The sequence below is a fragment of the Anoplophora glabripennis genome, unplaced genomic scaffold (assembly GCF_000390285.2).
Source record: "Anoplophora glabripennis isolate ALB-LARVAE unplaced genomic scaffold, Agla_2.0 scaffold1071, whole genome shotgun sequence".
In the NCBI taxonomy this organism is placed as follows: Eukaryota; Metazoa; Arthropoda; class Insecta; order Coleoptera; family Cerambycidae; genus Anoplophora; species Anoplophora glabripennis.
In genome coordinates, this window is record NW_019417404.1 from 32,520 (window position 1) to 53,770 (window position 21,251).

Here is a 21,251-nt window from a genome sequence, read left to right on the forward strand (position 1 = left end):
GCTATCGCCGTAAGGATCGATGTCTCAAGACTCCTATAGAGGCTTTTTCATTCTGCCCGGCCGACGGCGATTGATTTCACAACCGTGGCGGGTTTTTGGTTTGAATTGGAAAGGTAGGTGAATATGATTGTTTCGCCTCCTTTTCAATTCAGCGGTCTCCGGCATATCCGTAGGTACAAGATTATGACTTCTATGAATATACGGGGTGTTCTGAAATCCTGAACCTCGCTGGAAGGGTGGAATACGACATTTTACTGCGGCGTCTTTGAAAATACTCAGGTGGCATGACATAACATTCCCATTATTTGATAAGCTTTAGATTATTCAGTTAATGTTGAAATTATTTGTCTTTGCGGAAAACACTATTTAAAGAATATGGGGCCCTTAAAATCACCCAAATAATCGTCTGTTGAATTTATTTTACATACTTAATTAACAACCCTATATATTGATCAGTTCATGAAGAAACTAATATCCATTTGCTCTTGAGTTTTGCAACTTAAGGAGGAGCCAATTTCTTATTATTGAGATATATTAGTTTTGCAGAACAAAATCAAATTCTGTGAATTGTTCTTGAATTATTTATCGATTTGTTTTTACTTAATGCCTAATTAATTGCCTATTTATCTTTATGGCAAATACTTATAATCGAATTACAGATGAAAAAATGCAAATGGTAAGACGAAAAAAATATAGATATTTACCTGAATAATTACCGCCCATTTCACAGAAAAATAAATTATCAAACAAAAAGTTCAGACTTGTAGTCCGCCAAGTAATAAACTTGAAGGGGTAACGGCCACAGCGCAATAAAGTGTGAATGAGGTTAGGTGGCGAGAAATTTAAATAAACGTTTTGATACACAAATTATATTGGTCATTAGAAATGGATTACATTCAACTTGTAATTCAATTCTGTTGCAATGAATAATATTACAGTAGACCTACCTACTTACCTTGCTAATTCATCCCACATGGGACTTTGAGCATGGTCGGAAAACAAAAAAGATTGGAATATCATAGGAACACTTTTATTTATCTGTAACATCACAATACAGTACAGTATGTACATATGTACATACAACTTCAATTTTCAACTGGAAATACTGTACTGTCTGAAATATTGTTCCATGTTAAAACAATAACAAAACGTGAAAGAAACAATGTGAGTGATCAGTCATGTCAAGACCTGAAACTAGCGGGAGCCTGCAGGATGTTGGATCATTGAAGGTCAGATTAACGAAATTCTACTGTATTTGGAACTACATATAAAATAAAATGGGAAATTTTCAAATGTTCAAATGTATGTTTTTTGTATATATTTTTTTATTTATGAAATATCATAAACTTTCAATACAAGAAGCACAAAATACAGCAGTACATATAACAATCTTATGCATTTTAATAAATTAAGACATTTTTAATATCATTTTTCATTTTAAAACTAACATTTTAATAATTTCAGTATATTTATTAGAATATTTTTGTCTGCATTAACAGGGTTCGTAGCGGCCGGGAAAACCGGGAATACCGGGAAAAGTCAGGGAATTCGTTATTCTTCATAAAAAACAGGGAATAGTCAGGGAATTTTAAAAATATTCATGAAAGTCAGGGAATTTGATGTTTGCAACTGGAAATTTTGTGAAAGCCGGTCCTGGGTTCTTGAAAGAGAAAAATATTTGTGGTTTTGAAACCTTTATAAGAGGTTCTTAGAGTATAAAAAGATTATGGGCTCCAGTTGAGAAAAAATTTAATGCATAAACACCAATTAGTATGTAAAAATGAACTACAAGTGACCTGGATTTTATTTTGAAAGTCAGGGAAAACCTGGAAAAGTCAGGGAATTCATTCTTACTTTTGAACTATGAACCCTGATTTAATATCCTATCCTATCATAATATAATACTACATACAATTGTAATTATACTTTCCTAATTTTTTCTTTTTAAACTCTTACGTCATATAAGGAACATTTGTATTCACAGAAGTGCATCATAGTAGCACAGCTTAAAGAATAAAAGCTGTGATAGTAGTATCCTACTTATGCATGTAACTAAATCATATTTAAATTTTATTTTATGATGTGCTGAAAATAGCGGGAGAAGGTATAGGACCACCTGTATAATATAAATATGATACTTATTTGCAAATTAAGGTATTTAATTTGTAGAATTAATTATGTAAAATATAATTTATTTCAGTATTCAACATAAACAGAGTGGGAATAGTTATATACCAACATTCCCTCTACTAATTTTGGAGACAATATCAAACAGTGATGTCTTTCTATATCCATCACTCTTGCCCAAGATACCGTTTAAACCAAATACACTATTTCCCAGACACACTACTTTCACTGATTCTGAAGATCAGTAAGTATATAAGATGCCAATCTTTCATGTTTTTACATAACAAACATTTTACAGATTAATTGCTTTAGGTTGGGAGCAGTTTGAGTCATTACTTAAAAAAGATCGGAAGAATCTTACTAAATCTAACGATGTTAGATTAAAAGTTATTTCTTCCTATATACAAGAATATATTATGCCTCAAAAAGATATGTATAAAATATATAATCATATCCTTTTTTATAAACATCCCCGATGTCGAAATAATCCCTTAAAATATTACTACCAGTATAGGAAAGCACCACCAGTAGTTCATTTTGTTTCTCCTTTACATGAGCTACAAGTTCTGCCTCCTTGTAAAAGATTGGCTAATCAACTACCTTATCAATGGAAAGTGTTCAATTATCCAAATGTGGTAAGTAAATTAATTGGATTTGTATATGTTCTCACCTCACATCACCTCAGTTCACTCGTATGTTGCCTACTATGTATTTAAAAAATATTCATACAGGGTGCTCTGATTTATACTGACATACCAAGTATTTTTTTGTGACTCACCGTTATTATTACACATTAATAGGTTTCACGTATATGACATCTATTCCTAGTAGTGGTGTTTACACATTCGCCTACCAAATATTTGTCTGTTTAATTCAACAGTCTAGCTTAGAGGTGGTGTTTACACTGTCTCGGTCTCCCACATACTAGATTTGCAGTAGGACCTGATTGTGCCTGGCTTGCTTTTTCTGGAGTTATAGTGGTTCCATGGATTGTAATCATTTTTAGAAAGAAAAAAAAAAATTCTACTTGAATTAAACTTCTTACCAAAACATAAGAAACAACCCAATGTTAAATAATACCAGAAAATACATAAATAAAATATTTAGGTGCCAAATTGAGTTAACGATTTGTTTAATCGGAATCTAATGTCACTATGTTATTTATCATTTCTGAAATACTGGGTGTTAAAACTAATTAAAAGATATGGGTTTAAAGAAGCAGTAGAGGGAAACTACTTTTTTATTTAATTGACCTTTTCTGCCGGACTAAAAAGGAAAAAAAATTAAATAAATAATCTCTTGCACCAAAAAAATAAAATAAAATCAAACAAACTTAAAACTTAAAATTTAAAAAAAAAACAACTCAGTAGCAGTAATTCAGATGGGATTATTACTGAGAGTGCTTCTTGGTATCTCCGGTACTGGTTGTTATAGTTGTAGACAGGGTGTTAGAAGTTTGACTGCCTTAATTTTAACAGACGGTAGAATACATTAAAATAAACAAAAAACCTTATATGACATGGGTCCTAACCTCGACCATTTCCGAAAAAAATATCAAAATTTCCAACTTGATGTACAAAAGTTCGATTAATTAAGGAATATTGACATAACTGCGTGCATAGAATACCATAAAATACATTGTTTAGCACTTTTTTGAACTTCTTTATGCTTCATTCTAAAAAATAATTATCATAATCAAATTAAAAATTCGATAAAATTTGTATCGAACAATGTGACAACGGCGCGGCGATTTATTAACAGGAGGTACTAAGGTGTCCAGCAACCACCAATACGCAATTCAGTTGGTATCTACATTCAACCATGTCGGAGTGTTTTTTGCGTACCACTATTTCGTTTTCTTTCCAGCGAGAGCGCGAAAATTGGATTCGAAGGTGTCGTGCGTGCATTGAAAATGGTGGTGGACGTTTTGAGCATATGTTGTAGTTTGTTTTGTACTTGTGCTTTAAAAATGACTGAATTTGGCTTTTTGGTAAGTATCTAGATTATTTTTAATACGTATGATTATTTGGACGACGTGAAGCTTTGAGTACTTTATTAACATATTTTTCAAATACGTTATTTGATTAAAAGTTAAGTTCCAGTTTTAAGAAATTCATAATTACTAAAATTTGAGCTAAAATTTAAGCACAACACTATCTTCGTACTACAAAATCGATACATTTTATTTTATTTATTTAAAAACTGGAAAACAATTGTCTTGAAATTTACTAAATGTTTAACAATAATAGCTTTTACATTTTTTCCGTAGGACAAGTCTGCCGCGTGTACACGTGTGTGCATCAGCAGGTTAAGCACTGTTGTCACGTGATGAAACTTCCCATTATTAATACTTGCTGTATTTTGAAAACTGTTAATCTTACGCCCCTGTAATATACAACTTTTTTGTTCATTTATGATTACTCCATCTAATGCTGAAGTAATAGCAGTCAAACTTCTTACACCTTGTATATATACAGGGTGTTGCATCACGAGAGGGACATAGCTTAATGGGAGATAGAGGACATCTAGGGTAACTAGGATCGCCTATAGAAATAGATCCTTAGCCATTCTTTATTGAGATACAGGGTGATTTATGATTTTTGGTCATGATGTCATAACTTTGGTAGGGAATGGAATAATGGGTTCATATTTGGTAGGGTTAATGCACTCACGATACTTCATGTATGCATGTATGACAGCAAAAAAAATCCAGGTCTAGACTGCAAAAATTGTTAATTTTTTGTGCAAGTCTAGAAAATAACACTCTGTATGTCTTTTTTTGAAATTCCGATACGATATTTGGAAAGAGTATAAAAAAGTGATCTTAAAGACTTGTTTATTTTTTTTGTTACACTTTCGTGATTATTTAAATAAGCTATTGAATATACGAGACTACGGCTTCTAAAACTAAATTACGTAAAGGACACATGATAAAAATGGTTTCGCAACTAAAATAAGCGAAGGCTTAATTCGGGGTAGATGTTATAAATAAGCAAGCATATTTTAAACCTCATTTTCTTTAAATAATATGTATTCCAGGACCGGACTGCAAAATTTTTAATTTTTTTTGTAACTCTAGAAAACATCGCCCCGTATGTATTATTTTGGTATTCTCATACGATTATCGAAAAGAATATAAAAAAGTAATCTCAGCGACATGTCTCTTTTTCTTGTTACACTTTAATGATTACTTAAATACGCTATTCAATGTACGGTAACAAGGCTTTTAAAATGAAATTTCGAGTAAGTAAAAGATACATGATAAAAATAGTAGTTTATTTCTTTTAGTAAATAGGATTTCTAAAAAATAGAAATTAAAAGAGCAGGTAAGAACAAAAACTATTTAATAAAACACAAACAAATAACAATAAAACACATAGAAAAACATAGATGTCTAAATGTACTTTACAATGGCAAATTAATTTTATAGCAAATTTTCAAAGTGGCCTCCCTCAACTTCGATACATTTTCTTATTCGTTTACCCAAGTTTTCAATTGCTCGACGTATCATTACTGAATTATTTCGTATTTCATCGCAAGCTGTAATGATACAATCGATCAATTGTTCCCTATTATTGACTTCGACCTTATAAACTTCTGCTTTCAAGTGACCCCATAAAAAATAGTCGGAAGGATACAATCCGGAGATCTCGTTGGCCATTCGTATGGACCGCCAGGACCAATCTATCTGTTTGGATATTCATGATCCAAGTGCTAAAATGCGGTGGAGCTCCATCGAGTTGAAAGAGCATACCTCTAATATGGACATTTTCTAAGAGATCGGGTAGGATTGTTTGAAGAAAGTTTAAATAAACGTTACCACCTAATCTCTCATCAAAGAAATATGGCCCTATTAAATGCCCATTTACAAGCCCGATCCAAACGTTTACAAAAAACCTGTGTTGTGAATGATATTGGCGTTTTGCATGTGGGTTTTGTTGTGCCCATTCATGGTCGTTCCTTGAGTTATTTATTCCATCTATTGTAAATTGCGCTTCATCTGTAAATAAGGTTCTGTAAATGACCGGACGGTGGTTAGATAACCAATGCGAGAAAGCCAACCGGTGGATGTTTTCACCTGGTTCAAGACGCTGTACCTGCTGGATGTGGTATGGATAATAACGTTCCCTTTTCAATGTTCTCCATATGTTCCAAGGAGGAATATTAATGGCAGAACTAATTCTTCTTGTGCTAGTTTTTGGATTTTGTTGAATTAAATTTAAAATATTGTTCTGTTCTTGAGCATCTTGATGTAAATTACGCTCCAAATTTTTTGAAGTTGGAAATCTCCCGTGTTGTTTTGAGTACTGGAAGACTTTACTAAAAGTTTTATAATTAGGATGCCGATGATCAGGAAAACGTTGCTGATATTCCCTTTGTGCTGCCCTACTATTCCCATTGTAAAACCCTTAGATGAATACTATGTCAGCATATTCTTCGTTTGACAATAATTGCGGCATGTTTAAATTACAAAATTTAAAGTATTAAATGCAAGTTAATGAATACACAATAACACCAGTAAACAGTTTGTTGTCAAACAATGCACTATTTAATTATCTGTCACTTTGAGTAGGCCTACTATAATTAATTTACATCAAGCTGTAGAAGAATAATATTTTAGATCCAATTCAACAAAATGCAAGGTTTAACATAAGTTCGACTATTAATATTTCTCAATGGTATGTATGGAAAACATTGAAAAGGAAACAGTATTATTCATACCACATTCACTCATTTCTTTTTTGCGTTGATTACGGGTAAATAAATAACTCAAGAAACGACTATAAATGAGCACAGCAATACCCATCTCTAAACGCTTATGTAATACACAGTACAGATTTACTGTAAATGTTTGGGCAGATCTACATGAATGGCAATCGAAATCTATGGATTATAATTTATTTTTTGTCATGTGTTTTTATCATGTGTATTTAAATAATAATCATCAAAGTGTAACAAGAAAAAGAGACATGTCGCTGAGATTACTTTTTTATGTTCTTTTCGATAATCATATGTAATACCAAAAAATACATACAAGGCGATGTTTTCTAGAGTTACAAAAAAAATTTAAAATTTTGCAGTCCGGACCTGGAATACATATTATTTAAAGAAAACGAGGTTTAAAATATGCATGCTTATTTATAACATCTACCCTCAATAATTAAGCCTTCGCTAATTTTAGTTGCAAAATCATTTTTATCATATGCCCTTTACATAATTTAGTTTTAGAAGCCGTAGTCTCGTATATTCAATAGCTTATTTAAATAACCACGAGTGTAACAAAAAAAAAAAGAAACACGTCTTTAAGATCACTTTTTTATGCTCTTTCCGAATATCGTATCGGAATTTCAAAAAAAGACATACAGAGTGTTGTTTTCTAGACTTGCACAAAAAATTAACAATTTTTGCAGTCCGGACCTGGATTTTTTTTGCTATTATACATGCATACATGAAGTATCGTGAGTGCATTAACCCTACCAAATATGAACCTATTATTCCATTCCCTACCAAAGTTATGACATAAAGCAGTTTTGACCAAAAATGATAAATCACCCTGTATGTCAATAAAGAATGGCCAAGGAGCTATTTCTATAGGCGATCCTAATTACCCTAGATGTCCTCTATCTCCCATAAAGCCATGTCCCTCTCGTGATGCAACACCCTGTATATTCAGTGAATTTTTGCCTTTATTCGACCAGCCCAGGTTTCATTAAAGTGCTTGGATAATTATGATGTTTTTCAAAAACTTGAACACTTTGTGACTTGCAAATGATACAATTTCCAACTAAGATATATTAGCTCAGTCATATTTTGACCTCAAAATCATTTAGTAGATCGGTGTCCCTTCATTCAAAGCGTATAGTAAATAGTAAACCATTTTTTATTTTTAATTTGTGGGTAAACCTGATTACTTGAACTTTTATTGCTTCATATAGCAACTTATTGGTATCATGACACTTCTACCATAACTAAAATAACTTGTAAGAAAAAAAATTGCAAGCCAAAGTTCATCCTCAAAACTACGTCTTTTAAATCATTGGCATGGATAATAAAAAATTAAAACTACTACCCAATTTCAAAGCAATTGCTTCAGCATTCTTAAAAATCTTATTTATCTATATCTTGACTACTTGGCAGCTTGGCACATTTATTTGACTGGCCCTCTCTGGAAATAGGAAAATGACAAAAAATGTAATGCTTCTTTCAGATAATATTAGTATGAAATAAATATCATTTGAATGAATCAGAGAAGCTGTAGGTGAAATAAAAAGTAGTGTGTATCAGTTGAGGAAAATTCACAACCAAATTATTAATTTGCTCATTGAAAAGAAAAATGTTAAAATCAAACTGGCGAGCACTTTGAATAGCTAATTGTTTTATTTTCTTTTTTTTAAATAATTCAAATTAAATAAAAATACAAGCCAAATGCAGTAAAGTAGTAAATTAGGAAAATTTTCGAATTTGCCGTGAATCAGACAGATACAGTTGACATAATTGATGTTTATTGTGGGTATAGGTACCTATCTATGATTATTAAAAATTAAAGACAACTTATCCAGTATTGCAAATCTAATTATTAGGTAACCAACAAGATCCAAAGAACCGTTAATAAAAAGCGTTTGACTGTTTCAAATTCAAAGTGACGTCAAACTCAGGAGTAATAATAATAATACATAATAATTTAATAATCTGAATTTGAACACACAGGTCCAATAAGGTAATTGAACTGTGATTCATGATAAGAATGAATGAGCAGTCGTAGGTGTCACTGCTCCGCAAAAAGTGAGTTTAGTCCATATCTCTATACAGGGTGATTCAAAAAACCGCTGACAGACTTCTAGGGTAAGTAATACATGAAAAATTAAGACGAAAAGTCTTAATAAACATAGAGTCGCAAATGCCTCCTTAACGAGATACAGGGCGTCAAAGTTTCCGTAAAATTCAAGTGTAAAAATGACAAAAAGAAGCTTATAATCTAGTTTACTTAACTCACTTGTACACACTGACATTAGTGACAGGCGATGTTTAATTTTATTTTGAATAGCACAAGCCTACTATGCAAAACTAAAATGAATGAAAATAAAATTGGATTTACAAATTTTCTACAAAGGTGTTTCTCTTAAAAATGGTTGCTTTAATCCAAATTTTGCAAGAGACCAATTCGATAGACAATTGAACACTTTACACGAAAATAGTGCCCTTTTGACAAAATTATCAGTGGCGCAGAAAATATTTTTAAAAAAGGGTCACGTTGACTCCGTCTCTACGACACTGCTGCTCATAAAATTTTAAGCAGTACATCAAGCAAGGTGCTAACTACGCATAGCAAATTTGAAATAGAAATGTTCAGGTATTTTGGAATTATTGCAGACAATGTTTAATTTTATAGAAACTTTGACGCCCTGTATCTCGTTAAGGAGGCATTTGCGACCCTATGTTTATTAAAACTTTTCGTCTTAATTTTGCATGTATTATCTGCCCTAGAAGTCTGTCAGCGGTTTTTTGAATCACTCTGTATAGTAAGCATAGCATATTAGATGGGCAAGACGGATCTTTTTAATGACCCGCGTGATGCGAATCACTGTGATGATTCGATCCCATTACGAAAAAGCAACCTCAATGCTCAGATATAGAAAATCTGAATGCCCTTACTTATTTGTCAGATTCAAGAATGATCTGAAATTTGCGCATGTGTGTTGTTTTTTGGTAAAAAAAGATGTTTGGTTATAAAGATCGTTTTGTTGACTGTTGAATGAAATGTTAACTTCGTTTTGTTCTCTTCAATTATCTTGTGTCGAAAGAAAATCAAATATGGCAATATGGCAATTAACAATTTAAATATAGTAGATGTAGATGAACATATTACCGAAGTGGTACATCATACCACTTTTCACATTTATTTGACGAGTCATGAATTATTACATTTATAAACATTTGCTTCTATAATTTAGATAGTGATAGAGGTTAGATTAGATCGGTTTCGACTATGTGTTTACGAAAATACAGTAGAGCGCCGATTATCCGAAAGCCGGTCATCCGAAACGTCGGTTAACCGAAAGCGCTTCAGACGGTAAATTCGAAATTCGCTCCAACCCGACGTTCCATGTTCACCTATACACCTAACCTCAATTTGTGTCACTGACATCAGTGTTGTTTTTAACTGTCGTGCTGTTGATTGTTGTGCTGAGTGACTTCTAGTAATGTCGGCAAAACGTAAACATGTTGTGCTTAGTCTTTCTGACAAGCTCAAAATTGTAGAAAGCTTAAAAAAAGGTGCAAGTGGATCGAGTTTAGCTCGAGAGTTTGGTGTTGGAAATTCAATGTTTTATACTGTACATATGTAATACTCTAGTGTGTCATTAAAAATTATTACGGTGTAATGTATTTCCTGTCCAATAAACGTGTTTTCTTTGTATCCCACCCATCCCACTACCCTAACAAAGAAGTATGTAGACGTTTCTCCAGAAATGTTCGGTTATCCGAAAAATCGATTATCCGAACACCCTCTGAACCAATTATTTCGGATAATCGGCGCTCTACTGTANTTACATTTATAAACATTTGCTTCTATAATTTAGATAGTGATAGAGGTTAGATTAGATCGGTTTCGACTATGTGTTTACGAAAATACAGTAGAGCGCCGATTATCCGAAAGCCGGTCATCCGAAACGTCGGTTAACCGAAAGCGCTTCAGACGGTAAATTCGAAATTCGCTCCAACCCGACGTTCCATGTTCACCTATACACCTAACCTCAATTTGTGTCACTGACATCAGTGTTGTTTTTAACTGTCGTGCTGTTGATTGTTGTGCTGAGTGACTTCCAGTAATGTCGGCAAAACGTAAACGTGTTGTGCTTAGTCTTTCTGACAAGCTCAAAATTGTAGAAAGATTAAAAAAAGGTGCAAGTGGATCGAGTTTAGTTCGAGAGTTTGGTGTTGGAAATTCAACAATAACTGGCATTAAGAAGAATAGTGAATCCATCACTAAGTTTACTTGTGTGCTGGACAGTGAGGACGGAAGCTTGTGTCGAAAAAACATGAAAACGGCAGAAAATGAGAGCTTTTAGGTTAATTTTGTACAGTACTGTTTTTTTATCACATCTAAGTCAATGGACCAAAAAAGTTTACAAATGTGCAATCCCTACTTTAGGCTATATGTTTGTTTTATACTGTACATATGTAATACTCTAGTGTGTCATTAAAAATAATTACGGTGTAATGTATTTCCTGTCCAATAAACGTGTTTTCTTTGTATCCCACCCATTCCACTACCCTAACAAAGAAGTATGTAGACGTTTTTCCAGAAATGTTAGGTTATCCGAAAAATCGATTATCCGAACACCCTCTGAACCAATTTCGGATAATCGGCGCTCTACTGTAGTCAATTTAACAGATCACTTTGACCAGATATATTTTTCGTTAACCCTTAAAGATCAACATAAACTTGCAAACTATACTTGTACTTTTTGTAAATGTGTGCGTTTATCGCTTGCTCATTCCCTTTTTCTGTATTGTGTCTCGTATTACACTCTTTGTAGCTTGTATTTTCTAATTAAATTCTAAAATAAGATAGAACTATCGCATTACTTGTTTCAAATTTAACCTCTTTTTACGAAGTACAGCGGCAGCCAAAGCACAAATTGATTTTGTGTTTTATTTATTTATTAAATTAATTTAAGACGAGATCTATCAATATACCAGGGCAAGATTTGCAAATTTTTTGCAAACGTTTATAAATTAATTTTTTAGCAGAACCATGAGCTCGGCAGTTTACCTTAGCAATTTATTTGGACTCAATTTGAGAAAGCATCAAATAATTTACAAGCGAAATTAATGTTTAATTTATCAAAGGGTTCAACATTTAAATACGAAATACACATCATTCTGCGAATTACTTTTTACATTTATAAGTTTGTTTCAGGCTCCACTGTTCCGCAATTTCGTATAATCATTTCAATAATTATTTAGTTCCCTAATCCCTATACACTAAGTTGTATCTAACGCATTGTATCTCATCGATCTGTATCCGACACGAGAAAACTCCTGGAATCGACAAACACGATACCTGGGCGTGACGATGGACCAGCGTCTCACGTGGAAACCGCACATCGTGGAGACGGTGGCGCGAGCGAAGACCACCAGGGCTAGGCTCTATCCCTTACTCAGTTTAAGGAATAAGCGAACGCTTATCAAGGTGGTACTTCAACCGCAGCTAACCTACGCCTCCACGACGTGGGTTCACGCGGCAAAAAGCCACTTAAAGTCATTACAGGCTGTGGAAAACATAGCCCTCCGCACGGCCACCGACGCGCCCTGGTACGTAAGAAACACTGACATATTACGAGACTTACAATACACAAACGCTACACAGACAATAAGACAAAACGCGGAGAAACGGTTTGACGTAGCCGCTAGACATGACAATCCCCTCCTCAGGCAAGCCGTTGACTACGTACCCGACGTGACCGACAAACACAAAAGACCTAGACACCAACTTTTTGACCCTGGGTGACCACCCCAACGACACCCCCCCCTGCCCGCTAGCCTTTTCTGTTTCAGAGACAGCCAGGATCAAGAAACGAAGACAACGACACACATACACACCCCCCATACCCTCCTTACCCCTCCCCTCCCGCGCTAGCCTAAGGGCCACCTTAGCAAAGCGCATCCCAGGCTGCATAGCCGCACTGCCCTACCCAACCATACCACACATAAATATGACACAACCCCCGGAGTTTACACAGACGAGCCGGCGAAGCAAGAAGAGCAGAAGAAGAAAGGGCCCTAGCCGGCGGTGCCCAGCCAGGACAAAAGGAGGTCCCACAAAGCGCCTACACCGGCCGCATTTGCGGTCGGGGTAGACGACGGATGGGGCCCACCTACGAAGGCTGTCCAGGCCTACACGAGATGAGGCAGGATAAAGAGGGATAATCCCCCTCGATCCCAAATCATTGATGGAATAATGGCGCGTGTTGTGTATTTGGTCAGGTCCAGGGGCTTTTCTGTTTTTTAGTATTTGTCTGAGTTCGTTTGGTGTGGCAGGTTGTATAATGTCATTGTCGGGCTCTCTGTCAACTCGTCGGGCCGCGTGCTCTGCCGCCTCTTCGAAATTCCCGTCCTCGTCAGGCAGCTGGGGAAGTCTACACTGCAGTTCCAGGCTATCGGCGAAAGCCTCGGCCTTTTCGTGGTTCGTATAAACCACCACCCCCCCTGCTCCCGTGGATTGGCGGCAATTTGCGTCCGGCAGGTAGTCGCAGGGCCCTCTGCATTTTCCAGAGGGTCTTGTGAATCCAGCGACTCTGTGGTATTACCTTCTGGGTTAAGGTATATTATTTGATGTTAATTAATAGAGAGTTTGAGTTAAGACTGATTTTATTTTCTATAACTACAATAATGTAAGTTTTGCTGAGTAAGAATAATATATTGTCATCGCCACGCGACCGGATCTAGGATCTTTGACCCATCGCGTATTGCATTTATTGCAAAGTTGCATATAGGGGTTAATGACAGTACACCTTCTCCTCTTACAAAGTAATAATTTTACAATATGATTAAATGCTTATACATACTAAAATTTATTGTATGGTACCATTACAAATTAGTTTTAAATATTAATTTTTTTTATACCTAATTAAACTATTATTATGAACATTTACATGCTTATTTTCTATTAGAATTGTCGAATTAACGCCATTTTGACTGATAATTCTAAATGGACCTGTATACGGGGTATCTAATTTTTGCTTTTGACCTCTTTTTAACATGACTAGGTCATTAACAGAAAAATTAGATGGATTCGTACGTTTATCATAATTGAGTTTTCGTTTTTCCTTCGCTTTGTGAAGAAATTTTACTGCTCTTTTGTGAGCTTCATTCAATCTAAATCTAAGTTCATTTGAGTAATCGTCTATGTTATATATTGGTGATACTTTAGTGAAAATTTCATTTGGTAAATTTGCTATTTTACCAAAGACTAATTCGTAAGATGAATAGTTTGTATCTGAGTGTGGTGTTATATTATATGCAAAAACATAGTATGGTAAAAATGTATTCCAATTTGAATTTGCTGAATTTGTAACAAGATATTCATTTAAAACTCTATGATTTCTCTCTAAACTACCTAATGATTCATGGTGATACGCTGTTGACGGTAAATGTTTTATATGAAAAAGTTTATTAATTGATTTTTGAAGTTCATTTATATATTCGGTTCCTAAATATGTTTTTAAAATTTTAAAAATGCCAAATTTCATCATAAATTCTTCAACTAAGGCTTTAGATATAGTTTTAGCATCTTTACTTTCCAATGGAATGGCTTGTATAAATTTTGTCAAGTTACATTGTATAGGTTAGAATATATCATATTATTTTCAGTTATTTTCAATGGTCCTACGGTATCCACTGAAATTGATTCAAAACTTGTTGCAGGAGTTTCTGTAATTACGAGAGGTTCAACAGTCTGCTTGATTATTTTACTTTTGTTAAATTCTTCGCAATTTTTTACATGCCTTTTTACCATTTTTGACATATTTTTCCACGCATATTTTTGTTTTAATTTATTTAGAGTTCGTTTTACACCTGTATGAGCTCCTATTAGTAAATTATGATATTTTTCTATTAGTTCATTTTGAAGATCGGTATCATTTATTCTCGTTGGTGGTGTAAATAATATAATTTTTAGTGTTGATTTATATTTTTATATAGTGTGTTATATTTTTCTTTGAATATAGGTACCTTTATATAATTAAATATATTATCTTTCATTGATAAACATAAATAAGAGTAACTAGCTAGCTTTGTATTTTCTTTTATCAGCTTCTCCAGTGAAAAATCTAGATTTTGCTCAAGATTATCACTTGATAATGTAATTGTCATAACTTTATCGCACTTATTTATAAATTTTCTTTTTATCAATTGTGTTTGTGAGTCTGAGCGCTCAGAATAATCTTTATTTTTCTTGTCACATATTTCAAACATTAATGTTTTCATTTTATTTATTTCAGTTAGAGACGTAACTTCCCAAATTCCCAGTTGGTCTGACTGGTTGTCTGAGACGTTCGGTTGATTTTTTGTGATAGTGTCATTCGATTTCTTTGTCATTGATCGTGTAGCGACGGCTACTGTAGGAATCATTGATTTTAGTACATCTGAATCTAACACATTAGTGTTTGTTTTTCCGGGTTTGTATTGTATCTCAAAATTATGGTCTAGTAAATCTAAACGCATTCTAGTCAATTTTGAAGACGGAGATTTATGAGTAAAAAGTCCAACTAACGGTCTGTGATCGGTAACGACTGTAAATTTTTGGTTAGCATTGTATAGATATGGGCGGAAATGTGTTATTCCCCAATAAATTGCTAATAACTCTTTTAGAATTACAGGTTTATTTATTTCATGTTTTGTCAGATTTCTGCTTGCGTAAACTATCGGGCGATCTTTTCCTATTTCACCTTGAGACAAAACACATCCCAACGCAAAATTTGAAGCGTCCGTAGTAAGAATGAAGGGTTTTGAAAAATCAGGATATTGCAGTATGGGTGGTTCGATTAATTTTTTCTTTAAAATATTAAATGCTTGTCGCATTCCGGCGTCCAATTAAATGTCTCATTTTTTCTTAATAATTTGTTTAGAGGGTATGCTATATCAGCAAAATTTGGTATAAATCTACGATAATAATTTAGAAATGCAATAAATCGTCTAATATCCGCATTTTTTGGAATTGGATAATTTTTTACAATTTCGTATTTTTTGGATCTGGACTAATCCCTTTGTTAGAAATTAAATGACCTAAATAATTTACTTCTCGTTGTAAAAAATTACACTTGGCTGGATTTAATTTTAAATTATATTTTCGACATCTTTCAAATACATTAATAAGATTTGTATTATGATGTTTAAGGCTACATCCGAAAACAATAATATCGTCTACATACAGAAATGCACTGGTTTTGAGACCGGACATTGCTATTGTAATAATACGAGAAAAATTATTGGTTGAAATATTAAGTCCGAACGGTAATCTTTTATATTGGTAATATCCTGAATTTGTAGAAAATGCTGTAAGAGCACGACTTTCTTTATCTAATTCTATTTGATGGAAAGAACTAGCTAAGTCTATTGTAGAAAAGTATTTAGCTCTTCCTAATTGATTTAATATATCTTCGATATTAGGCCGTGGAAATTTATCTTGAATTATTTTCTTATTTAATTGTCTAAAATCTACTACTAATCGCCAATCTTATTTTCCTGTACTAGACTTCTTTTTTACCACTAATAATGGTGAGTTATATGGACTAATAGGGTGTTCGATTATATCAGTTTTGAGTAATTTATGTACTTGCTTTTCGATTTCGTCCTTTTGTGATTGCGGTAATCTATGATTTTTTATGTATACGGGATTATTATCTGATATTCTGATTTTCTGTTTGTAAAAATTGTTGGCTGAAAGATTATCGCCTTTTAAGTAAAAAATGACATTGTATTCTTTACAAATAGTTTTTACCGTTTCCAACGCATTCATATCTACATTATTAAATTTCAGTTCCTAGAATAACACGGTTATTCTATTACTAACCTGCGAATTGTTGTACTTGTTTATCGCTGTTGTACAAATTTCGTAATCTGATAGCGGTTGTGTTTGTAACTTTAGATCGTCAATTACTACATTACAAGTCGTATTAATTAACCTTATATGAGGTACACAAATTTTGAAACTATTGTGTTAGCAATAAAAATTCCATTTTCTAATTCTTGATTTAAAATTAAAGTATTTTCAGTAAAATATTTATCTATGGGACATACAATTTCTGTCCGCGCTGGTATCTCAATTTTGTTTATACAGGGTAATTTAATTTTTAAAGGAATGATATGTTCTACGTGATTATAAAAAATACTTAAAGTCCAGGTATTGTAATCGATTTTGGAGTTAAATTTTGACAAAAAATCTACCTATTATACCATCTATTAAAATTGGAAAATCACCACTTACTAAATGAAATTCGTGTTTTAGTTTAGTTTGTTTATTTATGTATAAATTAGTCATAGTGGTGCCAAAAGTTTCAGTTTTGTTCTTTGTTATGTCACCTATCTGACATTTAGTTTTGGGATTGTATGTTTGATGAGAATTTACGCAAGGTGTTTTGCAAAGACTAATGTCTGCTCCGGTATCTATTAGAAAAGTTGTCAGTTTGCCTGTCATTTCGCAAAATATCTCGATATAATTTGTGTTACCGGTAGTTAGAAATATTAGTTTTCTGTTATCATACCCAACTCGCTCATAGCTCTCTGATTTGATCGAGAGAGTTGGTCTTGACAGTTTTCCGACGGTTCAACGTTTTGTGTGTATATATACCGAGTATTACGACGGTATGATTGTCGACCACGTGTGTATTGTCCACGATTAAAATATCTACCTGTATGAGTTATTGCTATTTATATGTCCTCTAAATTGTTGGTTGTAGTTGTTTTGAGAAACATTATTGGAGTTATTGTTATATTCACTTCTATTTCTAGTATAAGTATTTGATCTACTTCGATTACCTCGTATATAATGATTATTATTTCGATATCCACGATTATTAAAAAAATTTTTCCTTTGAACGTGTTAAACATTTTGAGTGTTCTTGTTGTAGACCAAGAGGCTACGATATCAAATGAACGTGAAAAAATCGAAATTTGCATTTTATACCACTTTAATACTTATACTAGAGCCTTCAGCCAATCAGATACCAGTAATCTGCTCCTCGCCAAGGCCGGGACCAATCAGAATCGAGTATCGAAACCCTCAGTTTGCTTTTGTTATTTTTGAGGAAATTTTCTAGAAAGTTCTAAAAAGATGATGAAATCTGATGAAAGATTGCAAAGCATGATGTCATGATTGCAAATACGCAATAGTTAGGGGAGAATCACCCTTAATGACCGAAAATTTCTAAATAAAAGGGCTGGTTTTTCGTTTTTGAAATCAGTTCATCGCCGAAGTCCTTTAGTTCAATACTAAGTTTTCAACTAAGTTCTTTTAACAAGTTACAAGTTAAAATCTTCATTCTCAAGTACGGAATACAGTGAAATAAATCTACGAAAGTGACATTGCGTGATTGCTTCGAGAAGTTTATCGCCGAAGTTCAATTGGTCTGATTCTTAGTTTACAACCAATTTCTTCCAGCAAAGTTACAAAGTTAGTCTTCATCCGCAATTACGGGGAATAAAGTGAAACAAATCTTCGAAAGTAACCTTGTGTGATTGCTCCGAGTCTTGCTAGTCTTCGACATACAAAGTGCTCGTTAAATTGTCTAATTACCTTCAGTAATTAAAGAGTTGGATCGGAACTGAAACCGACATAGAAAGTTAGTGCAGTTTTTCGGAAAAGCCGAAAGGATTATACAGAGGATTACATAAAAAGTGGTTAGTAGAATTCCGCGATTTTTTTGTAATTAGTTTGAATAAGTTTAGTAACGTTCATTTTCATATACCTAGTACTCTTTTTTCTACGGTCTGGTAGTTTGAATTTGTGTTCCTGGATAATCGTTGCAGAGATTATTTCAGTGACTTACTTTTACTTATTGTTGTTAGGTTAATAGTTGTTAAACATTGTTAATCTTTTTGTCAATTTTTCTCTTCAAGAAAAATATTAGTTGTACAGTTATTGTAATATAGTTTGTACCTTTTTCTAAACTTGTCTTTTTGAAGAAAACCTTCACAAGATATAATAAAAAATTAATAATAAAAAATTTTTTTTTTAAGTCGAAAATAAATTTTCGAAAAAAATATTTTTGGATAATTTTTCAAAATAAAATTTTTTTTTGATTCAATATTTACTTTTCGCAGATAACCTCAGAAACATAATTTCTGAATAAAATTTTTTGAAGTCAAACTTAGGTTTTTTCAAAAAACTTCTTGATAATAATTTTTTGAAAATTTTTTTTTATAAAAAATTTTAAATTCAAAAGGGAACTTAACCTTTTATTTTTCAAGAAAAATATTTTTTCGAATTTATTTTTCCAACTTACCTTCAGGATCAGAAAGGATCCACAGTTATACATACCTGACCTAGATTTAAGAGGAATCCGGTTAGGAAACAAAAGTTTGTAGATTCACTTTAAAATTTACTGGCGCCTGACATAAATTTTTTAATTTTTTTTTAGTTTAAATTCTTATTAATTATCTCCCACTTTCCTCGATTTTTCTAAATTTTGATATTGCTCGGGCATTACTTCTTTACTTCGAACCTATCTCGGATGAGATAGACCCCAACACCTACGAACTCCACGACCCGCTCTAAATTGTATCGGCGTTTTTTGTTAAGGTCACCACTCAGCACCAACTAGAGTAAATAAAAAAAAATAAAACTTTTAAAACGTTGACATAGCGACGCAACGTGTGGCTTGAAGTAGTTATACGAGCCCAAGTTGGTGTTCAGAAGCATTAGCGTTGACATTCTGAGGACTAAATGATTGAGAAACTTCAGCTTCTAATGCTATTTGAACTGCTTCGTTAAATGTTTTGACTCTTGACGCTAAAATAACGACTCTAATATCCTTATTGAGACCATTTTTAAAAAAATGTATTGCCTCTTGATCATTTAATTTTATTATTGTTTCACGAGCTTCAATGCCTTGTGATGATATATTTATTTTATTTAAATCCGTAATAAGGGCTTCTATTTCGGATGCGTATATAGAAATTGATTTTGGGCCTTGCTGAATGAACTGACGCGAGTGTTTTCACTGGTTTAAAACGATCTGTTATAGTTTTCTTTAGTTCGGCAAAATCTTTAGGATCGTATACTAGAACATTTTTTGCTTTATTTTTAATCTTTGTTCTTAAAATAAAAGTTAATAGTAATTGTTTATTTGCCTCGTCTTTTAGAGAATCATTATAATATTCGGCAGCATCGAGAAAATCAATAACTGTATCAGGTTCACCGGAAAATTCTGGAATAACGTGAAGCTACTTTAAAGTCAAATTCCATTTTGATAACTACCTTTTCAGATACGTCTTTTAAATTCGTTTTAACTAAACTATAGGATTGCTCAAATGGCTTAGTACTTGTACTAGGTTCTTTAAGACAAAGTTGTAGTAAATGATTAATTCTGTTATTAGAATCATTTAATAGTGTAATAAATTTGGTTTTTAAGTCATTTATAATTAATTGATCTGCAAGAAGACACAGTTTTTCCTATAGAATTATATGTTTCTATATATTTTGTCTGCAGGTTTTTTATTTGATTTAATTTTTCTAAGAGACTTGATTCTTTATATATTCTGTTAGGACCCCCTTTTTTAAATTTTTGTTAATTATTTCAATTTCTTCTGATACTTGTAGANAATTATATGTTTCTATATATTTTGTCTGCAGGTTTTTTATTTGATTTAATTTTTCTAAGAGACTTGATTCTTTATATATTCTGTTAGGACCCCCTTTTTTAAATTTTTGTTAATTATTTCAATTTCTTCTGATACTTGTAGAAGAAATTGGTAGGAATAAATACAAAATAAAGTCATAAATCATAAAAGTCATAAATACAAAAAAATGATGAAGTTGTCGTGGAATATGATCGATGGGATCGGTAACGACGGCATGGGCCCTCGGTGGAGACCTCGGAAGTTCGAATCGAGGTCCACGTTCGGCGCCATGCCGTGATATATGACCGTTTGTGCCTAATGTTTGAGACTTGTGCGGGGAATTAGCAACATGGGCTCGCCGCGAAGACGTCGAAGCTGGACTTCGAGCCCCACGTCGAGCGCCATGTCGCGGAATATGATCTGAATACGGTGTTTGGTCGGCATGGGTCCTCAATGGAGACATCGGAAGTTCTAATCGAGCTCCACGTTGGAAACCATGTCGCAACCTATGATCTGGGATGTCAGTTCCCTTGACCGGGTTCCGCGGCAGAAACGCACGGAGTTCACGGGGATCGTCACTATCGACGCCCGGTCGCACTATATTCTCGGACGACTGGAATCTGTGGTGGATATGATCTACAGACGTGGTGTCTAGGACACGAGCTCGCGGGGGAGATCTCGACGAAGAATGTCGAGCTCCGCGTTGAGCGTCGTGTCGGGTTAGACTTTCTTGATATGGACCACTTAAGTCTAACCCGACACGACGGGGGAAATCATGAGAA

The 21,251-nt window shown here is 33.5% G+C and overlaps 1 protein-coding gene across 1 annotated transcript in view; it reads left to right on the forward strand.

Annotated features, from left to right (window-relative positions):
• The window catches only part of LOC108914285, a gene marked incomplete at its 5' end in the record, with an annotated part of 89,120 nt that overhangs the window by 27,647 nt on the left and 40,222 nt on the right, over positions 1 to 21,251 (forward strand). Inside the window, 2 exon segments of the mRNA XM_018720060.1 lie at positions 2,201 to 2,371; positions 2,426 to 2,762. Coding sequence (XP_018575576.1) covers positions 2,201 to 2,371; positions 2,426 to 2,762 — 508 coding nt within the window.